Here is a 23,814-nt window from a genome sequence, read left to right as displayed (position 1 = left end):
ATTGAAGTCACTGCTGAGATGGACATTGCGAGAACCCAGTGGAAAGGTGAAGGGTGGAATCATCAGCTTATGAATGGATAGGATTAGATGTACAGCGAAGGTCATTGATGAATTAAAGGAAGAGAGTTGGCAATAGGACAGAGCCCTGAGGAACACCACTGTTGATAGATCTAAGAGAAGAATGTTGGCTATCTGCAACAGCAGATATAGAATGATCAGAAAGGAAGCTAGAGATAAAGGCACAGATAGAAGGATAGAAACTGTAGGAGGGCAGTTTGGAAATTAAAGATTTATGCCAGACTCAATCAAAAGCCTTTGAGATGTCAAGTGCAATGGCGAAGCTTTCGCCAAAGTCCCGAAAGGAGGATGACCAGGAATCTGAAAGGTAGGTGAGTAGATCGCCATTGGAGTGTCCCTGATGGAACCCATACTGACGATCAGAAGGAGGATCGTGATTGGGGAAATGCTTTAGAATGTTTTTGTTAAGAATTGACTCAAAAACTTTTGAGATACAGGATGTTAGAGCAATTGGGTGAGAGTTAGAGTGTTGGGAACGGTCACCCATCTTTGGAACAGGCTGAATGAGAGCAAACTTCCAGCAAGAAGGAAAGGTACAAGTTGATAGACAAAGATGAAAGAGTTTACCTAGGCAGGGTGTAAGCACAGAAGCACAGTTCTTGAGGACAGCAGCAGGAGCCCCATCAGGCCCATATGCCTTGTTGGTGGATGATGAGGTAAAGTTGTTAGAAAGGTTTTTGGCAAGGTGCCAGAAGGAATGAGAAGAATTCGAGTTGGAGAATTGAGAGCATTTAGTACAGTTCAAATTATTTTTAGCAGAGCGAAGAACAGACTTAACACAATTCTAGGCAGAAACATAAAAAAGATTAGATTCAGGGGTGGATTGGCTCCAAAAAGTTTAGATTCAGGGGTGGATTGGCTCCAGAAAGATTAGATTCAGGGGTGGATTGGCTTCGGTACCTTTTATAAGTCTTCTTCTTGTGGACAGCATTAGAACAAGCGTGATTAAACCAAGGCTTTTTTGCATTAGCCTTGGTTTAATCACGCTTGTTCTAATGCTGTCCGCAACAAGGAGAAGGCTTATAAAAGGTACCAGAGCCAACCCATCCCTGAATCACACCCTGTTTATGTTTCTGCCCAGAATCATGCTAAATCTGTTCCTCGCTCTGCTAAAAATAATTTCATCTGTACTAAATGCTTTCAACTCTCCAACTTGAATTCCGCCCGCTCCTTTTGGCTCCTTGCCAAAAACCTTTCTAACAACTTTACCTCATCATCCTTCCCTCCTTTTTTCTACTCTGATGGCTCTGTAGCTATTTCTACTGTTCATAAAGCAGATCTCTTCGCTCAGACTTTCTCCTCCAATTCCATCTTAGTTGATTCCGGTGCTGTTCCTCTATCACTTCGTGCCTCTGACTTCCTCATGGCTGACATAAAAATTTCCTTTGCTGATGAATTTTCTGCCATCACAGGCCTCAGTACTAATAAGGCATATGGGCCTGACAGAGTCCCTCCTGTTGTTCTCAAGAACTGTGCTTCTGTGCTTACATCCTGCCTAGGCAAACTCTTTCGCCTTTGTCTATCAACTTGTACCTTTTCTTCTTGCTGGAAGTTTGCACTTATCAGCCAGTCCCAAAGAAGGGCGACCATTCCCAACCCTCTAACTTTCGTCCAATTGCTTTAACATCCTGTATCGCAAAAGTTTTCGAGTCAATTCTTAATAGAAAATGTTTAAAGCATCTTTCCTATCACAGTCTTCTTTCTGATCGTCAGTTTAGGTTCCGTCAGGGACGCTCCACTGGCGATCTCACCTACCTTTCAGACTCCTGGTCATCCCCCTTTCGGGACTTTGGCGAAAGCTTCGCCATTGAACTTGACATCTCAAAGGCTTTCGATCGAGTCTGGCATAAATCTTTAATTTCCAAACTGCCTTCTTATGGTTTCTATCCTTCTATCTGTGCCTCCATCTCTAGCTTCCTTTCTGGTCATTCTATAGCCGCTGTTGTAGATGGCCATCGTTCTTCTTCTAGATCTGTTAACAGTGGTGTTCCTCAGGGCTCAGTCCTATCACCAACTCTCTTCCTTTTATTCATCAATGACCGTCTAAGTTGTACATCTAACCCTATCCACTCATACTCTGATGACTCAACCCTTCACCTTTCCATTCAGTTCCCTCAACGTCCATCTCAGCATTTACTTCAACAAACAGGGGATGAGGCTATGGTACACATAATGTCTGACTTGGCTCGTATCTCCGACTGGGGTAAAAATAATCTTGTTGTTTTTAATGCATCAAAGACTCAGTTTTTACACCTATCAACCCAACAAAATCTTCCACAGGTATACCCAATAATGGTTAATAATATTCAGCTTAATCCTGCATCATCCTTGAATGTGCTTGGGGTTTCATTTACTCGGGACTTATCGTGGAAAGATCATATTACATCTCTTGCAAAATCTGCTTCCAAGAGATTAGGTGTGCTGAGCCGACTCCGTTCCTTCTTTACCCCTGCACAATTGTTGACTCTATACAAGGGTTTTATACCCCCCCCTGTGTGGAATACAACTCTCATGTGTGGGGAGGCTTCCCACATACAGCTCTTCTCAATAGGGTGGAGTCAAAGGCTTTTCGTTTCATTAACTCTCCTCCTCATACTGACTCCCTTCAACCTCTGTCTCTTCGCCGCACTGTTGCATCTTTATCTCTTTTCTATTGCTACTTCAATGGTCACTGCTCCTCTGAACTGTCTGCATGCATTCCTCCACCTTTACGACAGGCGTGTAGCACCTGTCTAGTAGCAAACTCTCATCCCTTTTCTGTCCAGCTCTCTAATGCATGAGTTAACCGTTACTTCCAGTCCTTCATTTATGCAACAGGTCATCTCTGGAACTGTCTCCCTCTGGCTGTATTTCCTACTTCCTATGATCTCCAGTCTTTCAAATACAGTGTGTCCAGGCATCTCGAAATGATCGGATCTTGAATTTGGCTCTCTCTTGTATTTTGTTTTTCTCTTGGAAGAAGCAATTTTGCGGGCTCGCGGCTCTTGGTTTCTTCTCCCTCACATTAAAAAAAAAAAAAAAAATTCCATGGTCACCAGAATGAATGGCTGACTCTGATCTGGGTACGGCAATACTGCAGAACTTGCCATCGCATGCTTGAGTTCATGGAAGGCCTTCTGAGTCACTGCTGTCCACAGAAACTTCTTCCTCTTCCCCAACAGCTAGTGTAGAGTGCAGCTGTTGTTGGCAAGTCTTTGACAAAACCTTGGTAGTAGGTACACAAGCCCAGGAAGCTCTGTAGCTCCTTCAAACAAGTTGGAACCAGCCAGTTTTTCACAGCTGCCTCCTCCTCTGAATCAGTATAGATGCTGCCCTCGCCTACAATGTGTCCCAGGTACTTCAGTTCTTTCTGAAACAAGCAGCAGTTCTTGGGGTTCAGCTTAAGGTGCACTGCTCGAATCCTGTTGAACACCTCCGACAGCCTCTCCAATTCCTGGTCGAAATTCCGTCCAAATCCAGTCACATCGTCAAGATAGATGAGAGCTGTCTGCCAGTGCAGGTCTTCCGGTACGCAATCCATGAGATGCTCAGAAGTAGCTGGGGCATTGCATAGGCCAAATGTAATAACTTTAAACTGCTATAAACCTTGCCCATACAAAAAGGCATTTTCTCTTTGTCCTTCTCAGCAGCCTTGACCTGATGATCTTCTGCCATCATGTCTAGGGTGGAGAACCACTTGGCACCTGACAGATCATCCAGGGTGTCATCAATTCTTGGCAAGGAGCATGCATCCTTCACTGTCACTTCATTCAGAGCTCAATAATCCTCACAGCACCTTACCAAGCCATCCTTCTTCCTTACCGGGACCACTGCTGATGCCCAAGGACTGCTGAATTTTTCTGTCACTCCTTGCCTCTGGAGATTCTCCATCACCTTCTCCATTTCTTGCCGTTGGGCTGGCACCATCCTCCACACTGGTCGTTTAATCGGGTGGTGATCCCCTCTGTCTATACAATGCTCCACCAGATTGGTGCACCCCAGGTCTAGGTCTCCGGTGGAAAAGACATCAACAACCTTTGTCAGCAGCTGGCTCAGCTTCAGCACTTGTGAGCCATCCAGGCATTGGTAACTCCATGAAAATAGGTCTTGTAAGTGGTCTGGCAGATACCCATCTTCTTTGACTACACTCCTTTTACAGGCCTTCCACTGATACCACTCAGGGTCCACCCCCTGGCACAGTCCCACAATTTCTCCCTCATTGATCTCCTTTGGCTCATGGGAGAAATTAGCCATCACAACCGGCACTTCACCTGCACGTTTCCACCAATGTTCATGCCACCATCACTTTGACCTTCGTCTTGCACCATACATCAGGCTCCACTACCCCTAGACATCTGTCAGAAGAGCCACTCACCTTGATCAGGAGCAATAGTTCTGATTTTGTGGGTATAACTGTAGTGCGGAGTGCCCTCACCTCACCACCAGAACTGTTATGTCTCACAGCCATGACAGGAACTGACTTTCCTCGGACCTTCAGCTTCATGGAACAGAAGTCCAGCTCACATCCCATGGACATCAGATAATCCAGACCAAGAATGCAAGGATCCACCATCTTGGCTACATAGACTGGAAACATGGCCTCTTGCCCTGCCACTTCAATCTGGACATCCAAGGGTCCCCTCATTTCTGTGCAATGCCCAGTTACGGCACACAGTTGTTCTGATGACTCAGGCAGATACTGATGATGTAACTCATCAGGCCTCACAAAAGGTTGCTCTGAAGCTGAATCATTAGCCAGGTAACACTTGTTTCTGTCTATTCTTCCATCTATTCACACACTGTAGATTGCAGTCTTCTTGCATTTCCTTGGTGGTAGGACTACTTGGGAAAAGCCGGCTGGTGGTTACCCCTTAACACCGGCCTCCACTAGTATTCCACTTCATTCTGTCATCTGCAACCTTCTTCTTATCCTCCTTTTCCTTGTTTGGACACTCAGAACTGAAGTGTCTCACCTCACTACATGTCCAACATGCCTTTGTTACAATTGAAGATTTCCTTGCACTGCTCCATTCTTGCTCTTTCTTCCATTTGTAACAATCCTCCTCCTTGTGTCCCTGCTTCCCACAGAACCAGCAACCTCCTCCGGTCTTTTCCTGTTCCCTTTTCCACTTGTAGCAATCCTCTTTTCTATGTCCTGGCTTTTCACAGCACCAGCAGCTTCCTTCAAATTTTTCTGCTTCAAGTACCCGCCCCTTTCTTGCCTTGAATCCTGCACTACGACCTGCCTGAAAAGTGGACGTACTGGACCTGACATAGGACTCAGATTCTAGAGCCCTGGCTAGTGCTTCTTGCATGCTTCTGGGTTGTGCTTGCTTCACTTGCACTTTCAACTCTGCTCTATCAAGAGCATCGATGAACTGGCCTCTCAGAAAAATAGCCAAGAGGTTAGGTGCTGCCCCAGGTTATGCCTTGTGTGCCATACTCTCCAGGTCATGAGCAAGCTGCTGTAGGGATTTGCCTTGAGCCTGTACACGGCTCTGGAATCTTGCTCTGTAAACCTCAGTCTGGTACATTGTCCCATATCTGCACTCCAGCACTTCTACTAGGGACTGATAACTGTCCCTATCCTCCACTGACATGTGGCCAAGAATCTCCATTGCAGCACCCTTGAGGCTTGTAGCAAGCTGCACTGCCTTCTGCCTATCATCCCATCTATTCTGATCTTCAAGCAACTCAAACTGAACATGACAAGCTGCCCAAGATACTTTACCATCAAATTCCTGAGGTTTCTTTTTAATTGGACCCCCATTATATCCATGCATTTCACTAGTTTTGGTCCTAAAAACTGGGGCATCATAATTAAGTCCGGGATGTAAAAATTCTGCATTCTGATTATTCAACCCTGTAATGCTACCTTTAGATGCTTGGGATTTGTCAAAATCCACCATACTCTGTCTATTTTTCTCAGATGCTCCCTGTACACTAACCTGAGGCCCAGCAGTGCAATATTTCTCTACAGCCTCAGTTCACTCGCAGATTATCTTCAAATGGTCATCTGCATGCTGTCTACACTCCATCACAATTCCCTCACTAATTGTCCTCAACTGGTTGTCTACATGCTGTCTACACTGTCACAGTTACCTCACTAATTGTCTTCAACTGGTTGTCGACATGCTTTGGCTGGTCGTCTAGAGGCAGTCTGAACTCCATCATATTATTGCTTACCTCGCACTTCTGCTGGTGTAGCTCAGCATATACTTCCTCCTTCCATTGTTGCTGTGCTTCCTTCATTTCCCCCATGAAAGTGTCTAGCTGTCCTTGCATCCTCAGTTGTAATTCCCTCTGTTGCTCCTGTAATGCCTTTTGAAGCTGTTCATACCTTTCTGTTCTTCATTTTGTGCCTCTAGCTGTTCACTCTGTGCTTGCAATGTTTCTTTGATTTCTTTCTTGAGCTCTTTTTGTTTTTCACTTTGTGCCTCTAGCAGTTCACTATGTGCTTGCAGTTGTTCTTTGAGTTCTTTCTGTCCCTCATTATGTGCCTGTAGTCCTTCATTCTGTGCTTGTTGTTGTATACTTTGTGCTTGCAGTAGTTTCATAATTGCAGCCTGCAATGCCTCCTCTTGTCTTGCTTGGCCTTGTGTCTGTACACCTTCTGCCTCCATGTCGAAGGTTAGACTTACTGCAGCACTTAATGACCCAGACTTCTGACACCACTGGTACATCCCCATTCCACACTGCCACAGAGTCCAACAGCAGTAGTTCAGTACAGGAAGGATGTCACCCAGTAAGTTGTTCTTCCTGTGGTCAGCCTTTCGGTGTGCACCAATGAGATCAGCAGAGGAGTAAATAAACACTGGCTTCTTAAGTTCACTGTCTTTATTATCAGTATAATTACACTTAATGCTTGCCAACTTCACTTCACTGTTTTCACAAGTACTGAAGATATACAAACTTCACTAATTACACTGACACTTAATGCTTGCCAACACTACTGTTTTCACAAGTACTGAAGAAATACAAACTTCACTAACTGCGCTTACCCTGCACTGACACTGAACTACACTCAGACTGAACTGAAAACCGACTGAAACTGCTCTAGTCTCTTCCCCATTCTTATATAAGCTTCCTGTATTCTAGAGTGATCTACAACTTCTAAAAAGTTCTTGTCCATTCTCAAGGGAGCAATGGTTACAACTATTACCAACTTGGAGACATCCAAAACATGCCAGAGTTTACTTACACTGCATAGCACTCTAATTGCAATAGCATACAAACTGAGATAAAATTACATAATTTATCAAACAGTCACATAAATAAAACATTATAGAGACAAAGAGTGCAAATATTAATGTACAACTTACAAAATAACTATGCTTACAAACAGCAGGCTAACTGTCAACTCTGATACATAACGGTACTACATAAAAACATTGGGAATTCTCCGGCACAATCTAGCTAGCAGTCCAGCTTCTTAACAATACAGTATTATAGTGACCGACCATTGTACAGTACGTGACAGCTCTAAGAAAAGCGCAAGAAAAATGCAGCCCCATTCTCAGATATCAGAAGATAATTAACCTTACCTAACCTAACCTAAGATAAAGAGCTAGATAAATAAAATTATAGATGGATAGGTACTGAGACAGACCGACATTTCATTTTACCACCTGACTCCCCTACTCACACAGTCCCTCATTAATGTCATATAAAAATCTTACATCATTCCCTCAAACATTTTCTTCAAGTTTCAGTCGAGAGGTTAGGTGATCAATGGAGAGCCTTCCTCTTTCTTATCCTGTTTTATTGTAACAGTTTCATAAAAGATGCTGCCAAACATGGGCTAATCGACCAACTGCAATTATTCTTTTATTGTACATGCTAAACTTTTCAAACTAGGGACATTTGATTCAGTCCACATGAATCTCTTCATAATAAAATGTAGCCTGAAGTGAATAAAACCATTCAGCGAGCAAGATAAAATTTCCCTATAAAATACATTACAGTACTGGGATGAAGGGATACTGATAAGTGGTTTATTGAGATTTGAGCCCCTGCCTGAACTTCTCCCACTTGTCCCTTCTTAACTACACCCACACGACACTCATACCCATGCACACATGCATCAGGTTACATTCATGCATTCACCATCACCGACTGTGATAGCTTTGCTAAGACAGTAGTGAGACAGAGGATGAATGGAATTGCACATTCTGATCACATCATCTGCTGTGAAATGGCAGATGCTGCTAGCCTGCCATGAATGCATATCAAGTACTTCTAATTTCATATATTGTATTATGTTAGTAAATTTAATCCATTTTCATGACAGTTGTCTAATTTGCTGAGCCCTCAGTGGCTTAGACATTGCTAAAGTACTCTAGTAATGGTTGAAAAATACAGGGTGGCTGTAATTTTTGGGAGTATTGTTTAATGTTGCGACTGTTTTTCCTGTTTTTCACTACTCATAATATAAGACTGTTTCCTTCCATGATACTCTTGTCTCAAATTAAACAAAATATCAGCAAGAGAAGCCAGCCTAACAAGGGCTGAATTTCCATACGAGACAGACATCTGTTATAATGACTCAGCAGTCTCGCTAGCTAACATCTCTCCAATTTGATTACCTAGCTAGTTAACCCCTTAACCGCGGGGCGTCACTTTCGTGACGCTTGGGAGCAAGGGATCATACCGCGGGGCATCGCTTTTGTGATTCTGTGTTATTTTGAATTCACCCGGGCTTCCAAGTGGGGGCTTGTATCATCTATCAGTACTGCCGATGTCCAACAGTAGTCAGCACTCCTAATCTCATCTGTACTCCCATCCATTGTTGACAATTTAGCCATTTCTCCCCGTTCTTGACTCCCCTCCCTACCCCCCCTCCATTACCCTATCCTCTCGCCTGCCCGGCCATGCTACGCTAAGTAAATCTTCCCTGGAATTTTTCACTGATTTCATCCATTGAAATAAGCCCTATGTCGTATTCTTATACCAAATAATATATACAAGAAAGAAATAAGGTAAGTGAGAGTGCCATACACCTGGAATTGGCTAATTATCACCTGACAACACCTCACGTGCACTCGTTCGCTAATTTTTGCTGTTTTTTTCCCCTTGAAATATGCTGTATAATCTATTTTCGTAATAAATATACATGTAAGGAGGGAAGGGAGAAGCCTAAGTGATATTTACGTTCACCTGGAACTACCTAATTTATAATGTATTGTCTAGATTTCCTGCCAATCATATCAGTGCTACACAAAGCTGTTTCAAGATTTAACATTGGTAGCTCTGATTATATATCTCCTAAGTAGGCCTCTAATCTATTTTCGTAATAAATATACATGTAAGGAGGGAAGGGAGAAGCCTAAGTGATATTTACATTCACCTGGAACTACCAAATTTATAATGTATTGTCTAGATTTCCTGCCAATCATATCAGTGCTAGGCTTAGCTGTTTCAAGAGCTACGTTGGTAGTGCTGAATAACCCTCAAGTAGGCCTCTCAACCCGGGCTGGCCCTCCTAGCAGTTCTCTCTCAGATTCCGAAGAGGAGGTACGGCTCATCCTCTTGCTGACTTCAAGGCCTTTTTTTCACCCCCATGCAAGGGCCCTGTGACCTTTACCCCCTACTAAACCTCGTGTGGAAAGAGGTAAAGGGCTGACAATTGATAAAAGAGTGACTACGATCTTTCTATTGAGTAAAACAGTGCAAGTGGAATTGTAAATAATGTGTAAATAATGTGTAAACATCAAGTGAAATTAATGAATGTAAATATACGTGATCAATGGAAAATAGTTTTATAAGTTACTTCAAGTGACAGTGCATAACACAGTGTAAATAAAATAGAAATGTAAATAACGTAAATAAAATAGAGAACGTAAATAGAAATGTAAATGAGTAGTATTATAAGAATACGAGTATATACCCTAGGAGTAATGAAAGTGAAAGTTTCACTATAGCATGTCTGAATACTATGAGTTATGAGAGTGAAGATGAAAGTGACATTCACTCTCAATGCCAGTATACAGGACGAGAAAGTGAATGCTACGTATTTTACTGAAAGAAATTGAATCCCTACAGTGGCAATAAACTAATACTACTGAAGGAAACTTATGGATAAAGACTGTAGATATATATAAGTGTTATGTAGTTATAGAAATATAAAGTGTGAGGGGTTTTATGAATAATAAATGACAGAGTACCAAGAGCGAACTAGCGGAAGTGCGGCGGTCAGACGCGCTCATAATTTTCATTGCTTTCACAGTGGTTTTTTTTTTTGGAGTATGGATCCCAAACTACTTGAAAATCATAGAGTAGTATTTATAGTGTTTATATCTGGCTGTGGTAATCATATTACGGGTTGTCGGGAACTGTAAAGTGGAGACTTCGTTACCCAACTTCAGAGGTCTCCACAAGTCCTACGGTAACTGACGAAGGCTCAACAAACACTCCAGGAGAAAGCTGAAGGTATGTGCCATAAGCATATATAATTTTAATATTCTAGGACTAATAACTGATTTTTGGCAAATATTTTTTGAGAGTCTGTCGGAGCCCGAATAACCCCGCGGCACACGCAAAACATCGGTAAACATGCCCGCGGTGTAGGGGTTATGGGACTATCACACGGGGACTCGTGGACATCCAAACTGGCCCTGGATGTCCAAATTTGCTGTCATGTGAGGGTTATGGATGTTCTCAGGTGGAAGGTTGCCAGACCCACTTGTGGACGTCCATGCTCACCGTGGACATCCATGACTCCGTAGTCTCCTTCTTCTCTATAGAGTTTATCTGTAGTTGTGGCCAAGTAATGTGTGTCGTCTGGTATCTTATGTTACGATTAATTCAGTACTGTTAGTAAAGAGTGTATAATCTTTTTATGTTACTTATTATATTTTTATTTGTTTTAGAAAATGCCCATTGCAAAAGTCACTAGCTGGTTCACGTCCATTGTTGTTGATGATAAACATATCGTCTGCTAGGGAGTCAGACCAAGTGACCTCCCATTCGCGTGGGGTGAACTCGATAAAGAAGAAGGTGGCTGTCAACGTCCACCATGTGTGTGTGTGTGTGTGTGTGTGTGTGTGTGTGTGTGTGTGTAATTCACCGGGTCGGTCAGGATCACCTGATGGTCGTGATCGTCAGCATTTTACCCTCCCGGAAGGGAGCTGAGAGCTCATATAGTCCGATCTAAGGGCAAGGCTGTGACCTTCACACACCCACACACCCGTCCCCTTGCTCAAGTGGGACAGTAACCACCCACTTCTTCAGTGAAACTTTTCGCAACCTGAGCGAGGCGCGAACTCCCGTCTACCAGATGGCAAGCGAGAACGTTACCACTGCGCCAGCGAGCGGTGTGTGTGTGTGTGTGTGTGTGTGTGTTTTTAAATAACAACAGAGGAAGGAAAAAAAAAAAAATCCATCCACCACATTACTGGCATCCTCCATTCTAAAATATCTGTAACAGTTGGACTTGAACAGCTGTAGGTTGAAGTTTGGGGGGAAACAACTCCAGGGAAGCGAGTTCCAGAGAAATGCAATTCGGGGAATAAAAGCATTCTGATAGGCAGAATTTCTGCAATATGGCTGTGTGACATTTCAGTCATGAGCACTACCAGATGCTCGTGCAGCACGAGGGAAGGCATGGAGAGGTGGCACAATGGATGCAACTTCGTCTGAGCATTTGCCATAAAAATATGTGTAAAATAATGCAAGGGAAGTGGCATTCATTCATACTAGTAGGGGAGGTAGTTTATTTATAATAGCAGGGTTATTAATAATTCCAACAGCTTTGTTCTGAATTTTATTTAGTTGTTTTAGTGCAACCTCTCCAAATCCATTCCACAAGGGTAAGCATTATTCAAGCTGAGAGTGCACATGACTCTTATAAATTACAGCTAACTGTTCCTCAGTGAAGGAGTTACAGACTCTATACAATAATCCAAGTTTCTTTGGGGCGGTTATCCAAGTTTCCTTGAGGCGGTTTTAGCAAGTGGTCTGACATGAGAGGTCCAGCTGAGGGCATTATTAAGTGAAACACCGAGAATTTCAATACTTTTGGAGATGGGGATATTAGTAGCATTGAAGGTAATATACAAATCTGGCAATATCTGTCTGTTAGTAAATTGTACATACAGTATAGTATTTGGTTTTACTAGCATTAAATGAGACAAGGTTGTTTTGTCCCCATTCATTGATCTTAGATATGTCATGATTTATGGAGATAGCTGTACTGAGCTGAGAGTTCGAGATATTTGACTTGGTAAATGGGTGTTTGAGGGTAAATGAACCGTGAAGTGTTGAGTCATCTGCATATGAATGGATGGGATTGTAGATAACAGATAAGAGATCATTAATATGAACCAGGAACAGATTTGGTGCCAGAATTGATCCCTGTGGCATGTCGGTGTTAATTGAGTGGAAATTGGAATATGCAGCATCTACTTTTACTCTTATTTTTCTGTCTCTGAGATATGAGGAAAGCGGAGGAACGAAGAACGTTAGTCCATAGCAAGGGAGTTTGGACAGCCGTGAACGGTGCCACACTCTGTCGAAAGCTTTAGAAATATCAAGGGCTACTGCATGAGTTTCTCCATGTTGGTCAGTTGATTGATGGATGGTATGAGTCAGGTGATTGAGTATGTCAGTGGTGGATCTTTCATGTAAAAAACCATATTGTCTATCACAAATTAAGCTGTTGTATTCAAGATGTTAACTAGGTGCTTATTAATTAAAATTTCAAATACAGCTGACCCTCAATTCAGTGGACTAATGGGGGAGATGAGTGTCCATAGCTTGAAAAAGTCCGCTGCTTGAAAATGAAGGGAAAAATAGCCTAAAATTGAAAAACAGCAAAAGAAATACGATGGTATCGAAGATGAGGTGCAGCGACGCAATCGTGGAATAGTTTACCTCACAGTACAGTAGGTTCGCACAGTGCGCTTCATCGCAGTGCGCAGTTCGCATTGTGGGCAAGTGACCAAAAACCATAACCAAAAACCCTTCAATGCACGAGTTTACCGCACAGAACGCGAGGCAGAGGCAAGGAGTGGCTAAAAAATGCCATTTTCTACTAGTGCGCGACCACCCCTCACACAGCGCATCACGTGTCGCCATGTTGATGCACAGAAATTCCCGGGCATTCTACTGCACAGCTTGGGGTACAAGGGAGCAGGCGCACCATAACAGTCCTGGCTCGTACACTGTGTGGATCCGCTCTCTACAGCTAACCTGTCGTGTACAACGTGTGGTGTTTTTTGTGCTGCCTCTACTTCGCTGCACCATGGCTCCAACCCCAAGAGTTAAGAAACTTCTGATGCACGCCACCAAATTAAAGATCATTAAGATGAAGGAGGAGGGTCAAGGAAACACTGCTATCGGGAGAACCCTGGAACTGGCTGAATCTACAGTGAGAACTGTGTGGAAGAACTGTGAAGCCATAAAGGCTGTAGTGAAGACGTGCGGTGCCTCTAACCTAGACGGCTGTTCGCGGGTGGGAAATCGTTCTATGATACTAATGGAGCGCTGTCTTGCCACTTTCATAATGAGGAAAGAAAAGGAAGATGTTCCACTGAATGGAAGATTTATTCGGAACCAAGCCCAGCTCTTTTACAAGGCAGCATCTCGCAGGTTAAAAGTGGAAAAAACCTTTCAGGGCATTGGTTGGATGGCTGGACCGTTTTCTCAAGCGCAAGGAACTCTGTTACGTGAAAGTGTCTGGTGAACATGCCTCTGCCGATGAGTTGGCTGAGAGAGACTATCCTGCGATATTTTGAGCGATTATTGAAGAGGGACAGTACACCAAGGACCAGATCTACAACATCGATGAAATGTCGTTATAGCACAAGGCCATGCCCAAATCAACTTATATCGCTAAAAGACAGAAACAAGCCCATGGTCGCAAGCTCCAGGAGTGTAAGATGACGGTAATGTTCGCTGTAAACCTGTCTGGGAGCCACAAGATGAGGCCAGTTGTTGTACTCACAGCTTCACACCCAAGGTGCTACAAAAACCTCATGAACATGGATGCAAGTGGCATGTATTGGTACAAGTCCGCAAATGGTTGGATGACCGGGAACATTATGGCAGACTGGTTAACGAGGCAGTGTGTCCCTGATGCCAGGGCCAAGTGTCGGGAACTGGGCATTCCATTTAAGATGCTCCTTGTGCTTTGTAACGCACCAAGTCACCCTCCATACCTTGAAGATCTTCATAAGGATTTTCGTGTTGTGTTTCTGCCGCTCCGCACAACGTCACTAGTGCAGCCACTGGATCAGGAACTAATCGCCACTGTGAAGCATTTCTACCATAAGCAAGTGCAGGACTACCTACGCAGGAAGACCGACACACAAGAGGAGCCTCATGCCCTACAAGAAGATCACGACGAAGGGCTTGATGAGGGATCTGCTCCCGTTCCATCTCCACCAGCACCTATATCCCGACCTACCACAGATGCCATGACTGTTGAGGCATTTTGGCGTAATTTTACGGTGAAGGACGCAGTTGCATTTCTCATACAAGCCTGGCACCAGATTATACCTGCAATGGTGAACCATGCGTGGCGAATGCTCGTGCCTCACTTATGCATCACCCAGGAGACGGCCATTCAACCACTGGCCGAGGCTGAGGCAGCAACACTGACAGCAGCACAAGTTGTACCAGGTTTCGAGGACGTTACATTGGCGGACATACAAGAAGTGCACACTGCTACTGAGGAACAGCCTCCCGAGGAAGTGTTGCAATGGATAGATGAGGCTGACGCAGAGCCCGACGCCAGACAGAGTCAAGTTGAGCAGCCTAGCGTGATGGAAGGCAGGACTGAGCTGTGTATGTCAAACATTAGCAAGATCCTTGCTGCCGTGGATAAGCTCAAGGAAGAGGTGAAGGAACAGGAAGTGAGCAACCTAAGAACGGAGGAACTTCTGGTTGGTATCAACAAACTCTTCCGTTTCTACACAGACAGGCACAGGGAAGAAATAAACAGGAGAAGACAGACGCTCATAACAAGCTACACACAGCGGGCTCAAGTTGGTGAAATTGCGGAACCAGCGACATCGTCTGCTCCTGTTCCTGCTGAGGATGAAGAGGATGCAGTGTCAGAAGTGTCAGCATTGGACTTTGAAGGGTTTATGGCCGAAGTGAGTGACTTTGATGCTCCTGGGGAAGGTGATCAAGAGTAGTCTGTGGAGGGAAGTGTTGGTGCGGTGGGGAGTGTGGCGCTGTAAGTGTTGCCGTGCCTCGGAAGCCCTGTTATTTAAGGTCATCAGGCCTGTTGTCTACCGTTGTTAAGGTGACTACCCATATTTTTGTTATTGTAGCTATAGCTTTAGTACAATGTCTGAAAAATATGACCTTTATTATGTCTCTAAGGGCCAAAAAATGTCCAGGTATGAGGGGGTACTGCCCATATGTAATTATTCTCATAAGATTATGTATTCCTAGTACGCGAATTCCCAGTGCGCGAGGTCGTGGACCGCCAAATCTCTCGTGCACTGTGCGAGCCTACTGTACCTCATTTTCTATGGACCCATTATATTACAACTTGCTTTATAGTGTACAGTAGATACTTCATACAACATGAGATAGATTATGCAGAACCTTGTGCAAAATCAGTTTCGCACTAAAATGTGACATATATTTACATGTAAAATAGGGGGGAGGTTCTAGGAACCTCATACCGGGTATTTTTTGTTGAAAATATATTTAAAGATAGGTTATTATAAATATGTCTGCCATAAGACATCCAAAATTTGTTTTTACATTACGATCTCGCTGACTTGACACATCAGTGCATTCTGACCTAACCTAACTGACTACTTTTGCCCCCTAATACTCCCCTTAAAAATTTTAACCACCAAGGATTGCCACGAAGCCTCTTGAAAGTCCTCATTACCATTCAGGTAAAAACTTCTGACCTAATTAACATGTGAATAATGGGCGCCCAGAATCATGCATATTTCGCCAAGAATCACTTTCGGTGCGCTCATTTAAAAAAGGAAAAAAAATGTGTGAAACTGTTTTTGAGTCATTAGTCATCAAAAGTAAAGGAAAAAAAACTATACTGAAGTCATCAGCATGGAGTGATTGCGTACTTCTCACTTCTCAGATACACACGAATGCGCTAATTGTGAATAATAAACAAGTCAGCCAAGAAGTATAATTTGTATGACAGTACAGTGTACAGTAATTCACAAGAACTGAACTCACATAATGATCTTACCTAACTATTTACGTCAACACGTAGTGTCTTCACGTACCTTGAGAGCCAAATTTTCTTTACCAAAGACCATCAGTTCATAACAAAGGTCAGGCACAAAGCTTTTCTTTTTTTTTTCACATGTTGCACCCAAGGCAAAAACATGAATTTTACTGCTCCTTCATCATTAACTTTTTTTTTCCCCAACAAAGAAACTATCCACATCGTAAACACACCCGAGTCATTTCATGTCTGATAGTTTACATGTAATCTTCCACACCACATGCCACTTTGTCCAACAATTTTACATTTTCCTTTGGAATGAATGTTTTTCTTGTGTTCATAGCACTTTCAGGGTGCTTAGGCATAATTAAAGTTAATCTGGAGCCACGTGCTCAGATTTCTGAGAGGAAAGGAGGAGCAAGATAATAAGCAAATAAACGTTTCTTATCACAGTGATGATACACACAATACTGAGGCAGGCAGTGGCAGGTGGTATGGGACATAGGTCACTTGGGTCAGGTACAGTACTGTGTGACAACAATTTTTTATATTTCAACTACAGTATCATTTATTTTTGTGCCTGTAAAGAGAAATACTGTATGTAGTTAGGAATGACGAACTTTCAAATAACAGACAAGTGACCAGTGTCCGGAGTGATTCTGTGCCAGCAGATATTGTCTGTTGCTTCTGAAATCTGTTGATTCGGGGTCCGTGGTATCGAGGGTCAACTGTACTTTATCAAGAGACGATGTGACAGCTATTGGTCTGTGATCAGAGGGGTCAGAGAAACTTCCTTTCTTTGGAATTGGGTAGATATTGGCATTTTTCCATGAATTAGGGAATGAAGAAGTACGCATGCATAGTCTGAATAATTTAGCTAGAACAGAGGCAAGTTCAGGGAAACACTCTTTCAAAACAGTTGGAGGAATTCCATCTGGGGTTGGAGCTTTGTTGGTTGGTAAATTGTCCAGGATGGATTTTACATATCTTGTCTGTATTTTAAGTGGAACAGTTTTGGGAGAGTAAGTTCTAGAACTGGGATGTTCTGGCTGACTTCCTCTGTGGTAGAATTTCTGGCAAATGTACTGACAAAAATATTCACTTCCCCACGTGGGTCGTTTGTAATGTTGCCATCAGAAGTTTTTAGTGAGGGAATGGATGATGAATTGTTAAAGTTATTATTGAAAGGATTGAGAGCTGACCAGAATATTCTATTGTTATTAGGGTTGTTAAGTAGTTTTGATGGTTGATTTTGAAGAAAGTTTGATTTAGCGAGATTTATTACAGCTTTTGCATGGTGTCTAGGAATTTTAAATTGGCAGAGTGATTCAGATGGTTTTGATTTTAAGTAAGAGTTATATGCTAATGACCTTTGGGCCGTTGCTCTGTCACAGTTGCTATCAGACCAGTTTGGAGAATTTGATCTTTTAGTGAACTGTTGACTTGGTAAGAATAAATCCATACCAGCTAGTATGGACGTCCAAGCTCAGTTTGGATGTCCATTTTGTGCTTCACACGACGTTCACGGGTCCCCGTCTGATACCCACTTTAGTGAGTGGATGGCAAGTGAAGTTTTTTTTTTTTAATGCGAGGAAGAAGGAACCAAAGGCTGAGCCCGCATGAACGTTCCTTCCAAGAAAGAAACAAAAACAATACAAAAGAGAGCCAAATTCAAGAGCCATGCATTTCGAGATGCCTGGACACACTGCGTTTGAAAGACTGGAGATCATAGGAAGTAGGAAATACAGACAGAGAGAGACAGTTCCAGAGTTGACCCATAGCATAAATGAAGGACTGAGAGTAACAGTTAGCTCTTCCAGTAGAGAGTTGGACAGCAAAGGGATGAGAGTTTGTTGCTAGACGGGTGCTATGCGCCCATCGTAGAGGTGAAGGGATGAAAGCAGACAGTTCAGAGGAGCAATGACCATTGAAGTGGCAATAGAAAAGAGACAAAGATGCAACAGTGTGGCAAAGAGACAAAGGTTGAAGGGAGCCAGTAAGAGGAGGAGAGTTTATGAGATGAATAGCCTTTGACTCCACCCTATTGAGAAGAGCTATGTGTGGGGAGCCTCCCCACACATGAGAGTTATACTCTAAACAGGGGCATATAAAACCTGTGTATAAAGTCAACAACTGTGCAGGAGTAAAGAAGGCAAGGAGTTGGCTTAGCACACCCAATCAAGGCTCTTGGTAACTGCTGATGGTTGCAAGCCATTTGGCTCCTGAGGTTTCAGATTTACGAGCCAAATAAATTTTTAGTAGCCAAACTGACTACGAGCTGAAATATTTTACGAGCAATAAATATATTTATTTATTTACACATTGTAGTGTTTTTAAACATTCACAGTGGCGACAAAGAAAGACATAATAATCAATCTTTTGTTCATTTACGTGAGATTTACTTATTTTGTAGTTTACTGGGTTTTGAAGTGGATGTATTTTCTCCTCACCAAAAGGCTACTTACATGTGAAATGTGTTCGCCGAAGGGAAAAAATACTCGCATTTGCGAGCTGTGGCTCGCCAAACAAGAGCTCTGCCAATATCTTGGAAGCAGATTTTACGAGAGATGCAATATGATCTTTCCAAGATAAGTCCCGTGTGAATGAAACCCCAAGCATGTTCAAGGATGATGCAAGATTGAGCTGGATATTATTAAACATTAGTGGGTACTCCTGTGGAAGATTTTGACGGGTTGATAGGTGTAAAAACTGAGTCTTAGATGCATTAAAAACAAGATTGTTTTTACCCCAGTCAGAGATACAAGCCAAGTCAGACCTTAGGTGTGCCATAGCTTCATTCTTTGTTTGTTGAAGTAACTGCTGAGAAGGACGCTATGGAAACCGAATGGAAAGGTGAAGGGTGGAATCATCAGCGTACAAGTGGATAGGGTTAGATGTACAGCTTAGAAGATCATTGATAAATAAAAGGAAGAGGGTTGGTGTTAGAGCCCTGAGGAACACCACTGTTAATAGATCTAGGAGAAGAATGATGGTCGTCTACAGCAGCAGCTATAGAACGACCAGAAAGGAAGCTATAGATGAAGGCACAGATAGAAAGATAGAAACCGTAAGAGGGCGGTTTGCAAATTAAAGATTTGTGCCAGACTTGATCGAAAGCCTTTGCGATGTCGAGTGCAATGGCAAAGCTTTTGCCAAAGTCCTGAAAGGAGGATGACCAGGAATCTGAAAGGTAGGTGAGAAGAATGCATTGGAGTGTCCCTGACGGAACCCATACTGACGATCAGAAAGAAGGTTGTAATAGGAGAGATGCTTTAAAATTTTTGTGTTAAGAATTGACTCAAAAACTTTTGAGACACAGGATGTTAAAGCAATTGGATGATAGTTAGGGGGTTGCGAACGGTCACCCTTGGGACCGGCTGAATGAGAGCAAACTTCCAGCAAGAAGGAAAGGTACAAGTAGAATGACAAAGGCAAAAGAGTTTACCTAGGCAGGGTGTAAGCACAGAAGCGCAGTTCTTGAGGACAACAGGAGGGACCCCATCAGGCCCATATGTCTTGTTAGTATTGAGGCCAGTGATGGCAGAAATACATCAGCTGAAGTTTTAATGTCAGCCATGAGGAAGTCAGAAGGGGAAAGTGAGGGAGGGACAGCACCAGAATCATCTAATTTGGAATTGGAGGAGAAAATCTGAGCAAACAGATCTGCTTTATCAGTAGAAGAAATAGCTACAGAGCCATCAGAGTAGAAAAGAGGAGGGAAGGATGATAAGGTAAAGTTGTTAGAAAGGTTTTTGGCAGGGTGCCAGAAGGAGTGGGAAGAATTCGAGTTGGAGAGTTGAGAGCATTTATACAGATGAAATTGTTTTTAGCAGAGCGAAGAACAGACTTAGCACAATTCCGGGCAGAAACATAAAAAAGATGTGATTAAGGGGTAGGTTGGCTCTGGTACCTTTTATAGGCCCTCTTCTTGTTGCGGGCAGCATTAGAACAAGCTTGATTAAACCAAGGCTTTTTTGCATTAGTCAGAGGATATGAGAAAGGAATGTATGCTTCCATGCCATAGAGAATAACCCCCGTAATGTGCAAGACACACTCAGATGGCCCCCGGCCATGGAAGCAATAATCATTCCAGGGAAAATCAAAGAAGTACTGCCTGAGGGCCTCCCAATCCCCGTCTCCAAAGTGCCACAGATGATGTTTCTTTGGAGGGTCCACAGGCCGCACTAGAGCGATAGGACAGGTTAAAGTAACAAGGTTATGATTGGAGGTGCCCAACGGAGAGAAAAGATTAACAATGTAAGCAGACGGATTAGTTGTAAGGAAGAGGTCAAGTATGTTGGAGCTCTCTCCAAGGTGTCAGGGATACGGGTAGGGTGCTGTATAAGCCGCTCCAGGTCATTAAGGATAGAAAAGATGAAGTCTTGTTCACCAGGTGGATCAGTGAAAGGAGAGGAGAGCCAAAGGTGGTGGTGAACAGTGAAATCTCCTAGAATGGAGATTTCAGAGAAAGGAGAAATGGATAGAATGTGTTCCATCGTAGAAGTAAGATAGTCGAAGAATTTTTGATAGTCAGGAGAATTAGGAGATAAGTAAACAGCGCAGATATATTTAGTCAGAGAATGACAGGAGAGCTGAAGCCAGAGAGTAGAGAATTCAGAAGAATCAAGTTCAGGAACACGGGAGCAAGTTGCATACATATACGCAACAGTGATCATGATTGCCTTTCAGAAGGCTAGTAGGCAATTCACCAGTGATCAGTTTAGCTTGCTAGAGTAGGGTGAACGCTAGGTGCTAAACTGGTAAATTGCTAACCACAGACGTGTTATAATGACTCAGCAGTCTCGCTAGCCAACATCTCTCCAATATGACTGCCTTGCTAGGTAGTGAGTGGATGGCAAGTGAAGTGATCATGATTGCCATTCAGATGGTTAGTAGGCAGTTCACCAGTGATCATGTTAGATTGGTACAGTAGGGTGAACACTAGATGATAAACTGTTAAAGTGCGAAACCACAGACGTCTGTTATAATGACTCAGCAGTCTCGCCAGCCAACATCTCTCCAATATGATTGCCTTGCTAATTAGTGAGTGGATGGCAAGTGAAGAAATCATGATTGCCAAGAAGGTCAGCAGACAGTTCACCAGTGATCATGTTAGCTTGCTAGAGTAGAGTGAACACTAGGTGCTAAATTACAGTAAGACCTCACTATATCAGACTACAGTAATTGGGGCCCAAGCCTTTCTGAAAAGAGCGAAATTCTGGTAAAAGCAACATCCAGACTTCCCTTTGCTAATCTGGACTTTTTCCAATATATCAGACATTAGTCTGGAGTGCACCAATGGTTTTTAAACTGTTTTCACAACCATTGCAGTACTGTACTGTGTTATACCTTCACTACATTAATCAAATGGTATAATCTATCTATCTATCTATAGCCAGACGCCTCAATCCTGTTTGGGGTGGCCACAAACAAATCGCCTCCAAGTCGCCCTGTCCTCCACCTTTTCACTGCCCTGCTCCCAACTCGCATCCCCCTCTCTCATATACCTCTCCACCCCATCCCTCCATCTCATCTTCGGCCTCCCCCTCCCTCTTCCCCCCTCCACCTCACTCACATACACTCTCTTCGTCAGTCTTTCACCCTCCATCCTCTCCACATGGCCAAACCACCTCAGTGTGTTCCTCATAATGCTTCCTATCACATCCACATCCACACCACAACGCTTCTTTATATCCTCATTCATCAGCCTGTCTCTCCATGTGACTCCACAGGCTCCTCTTAAATAACTCATTTCCACTGCTCTCACTCTTGACTTGTGTCCTTCCAACAATGTCCAAGCTTCACTTCCATACGTTAGAGTTGGTATCACAATACTGTCAGGTAGTAACTTTTTCACTTCCATGCTCACTTCCCTGTTTCTTATCACTGCTTTCAAAGAACCAGCAACCTTTCTTCCCTGCTGTACCCTTTCAAGCACTTCACCCTCCAAACCTCCATCCTTACTCATCACACTACCCAAATACTTAAACGTACTCACATTTTCCAATTCCTCACCATCCAACCTCGCTGTACATTCACTGACTTCACCTCTCTCAAAGACCATTACTTTACTCTTCCCTACATTCACCTTTAGATTCTGTTTCTTACACACTCTTCCAAACTCATCCACCAAGCCTTGCAGCTCCCCTTCGTCTTCACACAACAACACAGTATCATCTGCAAACAACAGTACAGGGAGTATAATATATATAATAATAATGTATTGTACACTGATAAACATGTCTTTCATTTACTTTATTGTGGTGAACATAGCTGAAGTGGTCAGGCAGTCCGGACTGCTTCTGGCTTTATCGGACATTTTCCGATATATAGGAATTTAGTCCAGTAGCTCCTCGATTCCGATAAAAGCAAATTCCTGTCTATTGAAGTCCATTATATCAAGGGTTTACTGTATTAAATTGCTGTACCGCTAAACCCTTAGACCATCTCTTGGCCAGTTGTACTGTAAAAAAACTGCTAGTGTTTTGCGTTCTCAAATTTGGATGTTACTAAAAACTGCTGAGCATAAACACAAGTGTACATAAATTTATTACAATAAATGAACAGTCTTTATAATCCAGTAAATACTTGTGATTGCCAAGCTTTGAAATGATCAGCTGTATTAGAGTTTCATCTAAGTGGAGCCAAGGTCTAGGCTAGCCTCCAAGACACATGGGGATATTTCAGGGTAATTTTGAGACAAAAAAGTGCATCTTATACGCTGCAAAATACAGTACTGCCATTTCATACCATTCTCCCACTCTCCCTCCTGTAACTCATCAGCCAGAAATGACCCGAGTTTGTGTTCCTGGTGTAAGGCGGTATCACTTTTTCTTTTGTCAACAGCTGTACATGATGCAAGTGATTAACCTACAAAGACAGACTTAAATAGCTTTCTCATCATTAACATTTTAATATAAGTTGTTCCCTTAATTTCTGTCAGTTGTTTTTATTTTTATTTCAGTGATTTGATTACTTTGTGTATAATTGTACAGATGTAAAAAATCATCTGACAGTTACGTGATGGAACTGTGTCTGAAGAGTCACGCAAGAAAATGATGGAAATACTCCAGCGCGTGAATACTGGAGCATTGGCATTAGAAGAGGCCCAGGAGGAGCCTCTTGACTCGGATGATGATGACGATGAGGAGGAATTGGCCCAAAGAATGGCAGGTTGGTTTATCACTGGTTTTTGTTACTGTAGCCCTCATAATAATTATGCCTTCTGCAGTATATGAGGTACACTCGGCTATTTGTAACTGAATGTAGCCTACCATGAGTGGAAGTTGCCTTTGTTTTGGAATTCATGTTTACTATAGGTACAGTACAGTAATTCATTCATTATCATCTAATCCAGTGCTTCCCCTTGACTAGCATTGGAGCCTGGCATAAGGCAAATTGATGAGAGTGACCAGCCTCACTCATCCCTGAGTGGCATTATGCAAGCAGTAAACCCCAACCACCCTTGGATGTAAACCTGCACTGGCTCAATCCAATTTGAGCACCATAATTGTCGACTAAACCACCAGGTGCCATGATTTGGTTATATGGTTATCACCCAGCATAGTAAATGGTTTCCTGGTGTACAGGAAACCGTTTAG

The 23,814-nt window shown here is 43.0% G+C and overlaps 1 protein-coding gene across 2 annotated transcripts in view; it reads left to right on the top strand.

Moving 5' to 3' along the window:
- The window catches only part of LOC145404739 (zinc finger HIT domain-containing protein 2), a 79,686-nt gene that overhangs the window by 19,391 nt on the left and 36,481 nt on the right, over positions 1-23,814 (top strand). For both annotated transcript variants that reach the window (XM_080276294.1, XM_080276293.1), the window contains exon 3: positions 23,230-23,386. In XM_080276294.1, the coding sequence (XP_080132420.1) occupies positions 23,230-23,386 (157 nt within the window). The remainder of the gene's footprint in view (positions 1-23,229; positions 23,387-23,814) is intronic.

The sequence above is a fragment of the Coenobita brevimanus genome, chromosome 64 (assembly GCF_032717465.1).
Source record: "Coenobita brevimanus isolate Jiangsu-jjx chromosome 64, ASM3271746v2, whole genome shotgun sequence".
Classification (NCBI taxonomy): domain Eukaryota; kingdom Metazoa; phylum Arthropoda; class Malacostraca; order Decapoda; family Coenobitidae; genus Coenobita; species Coenobita brevimanus.
The sequence above is the reverse complement of the archived record's forward strand: the minus strand, read 5'-3'. Positions and strand labels throughout refer to the sequence as shown.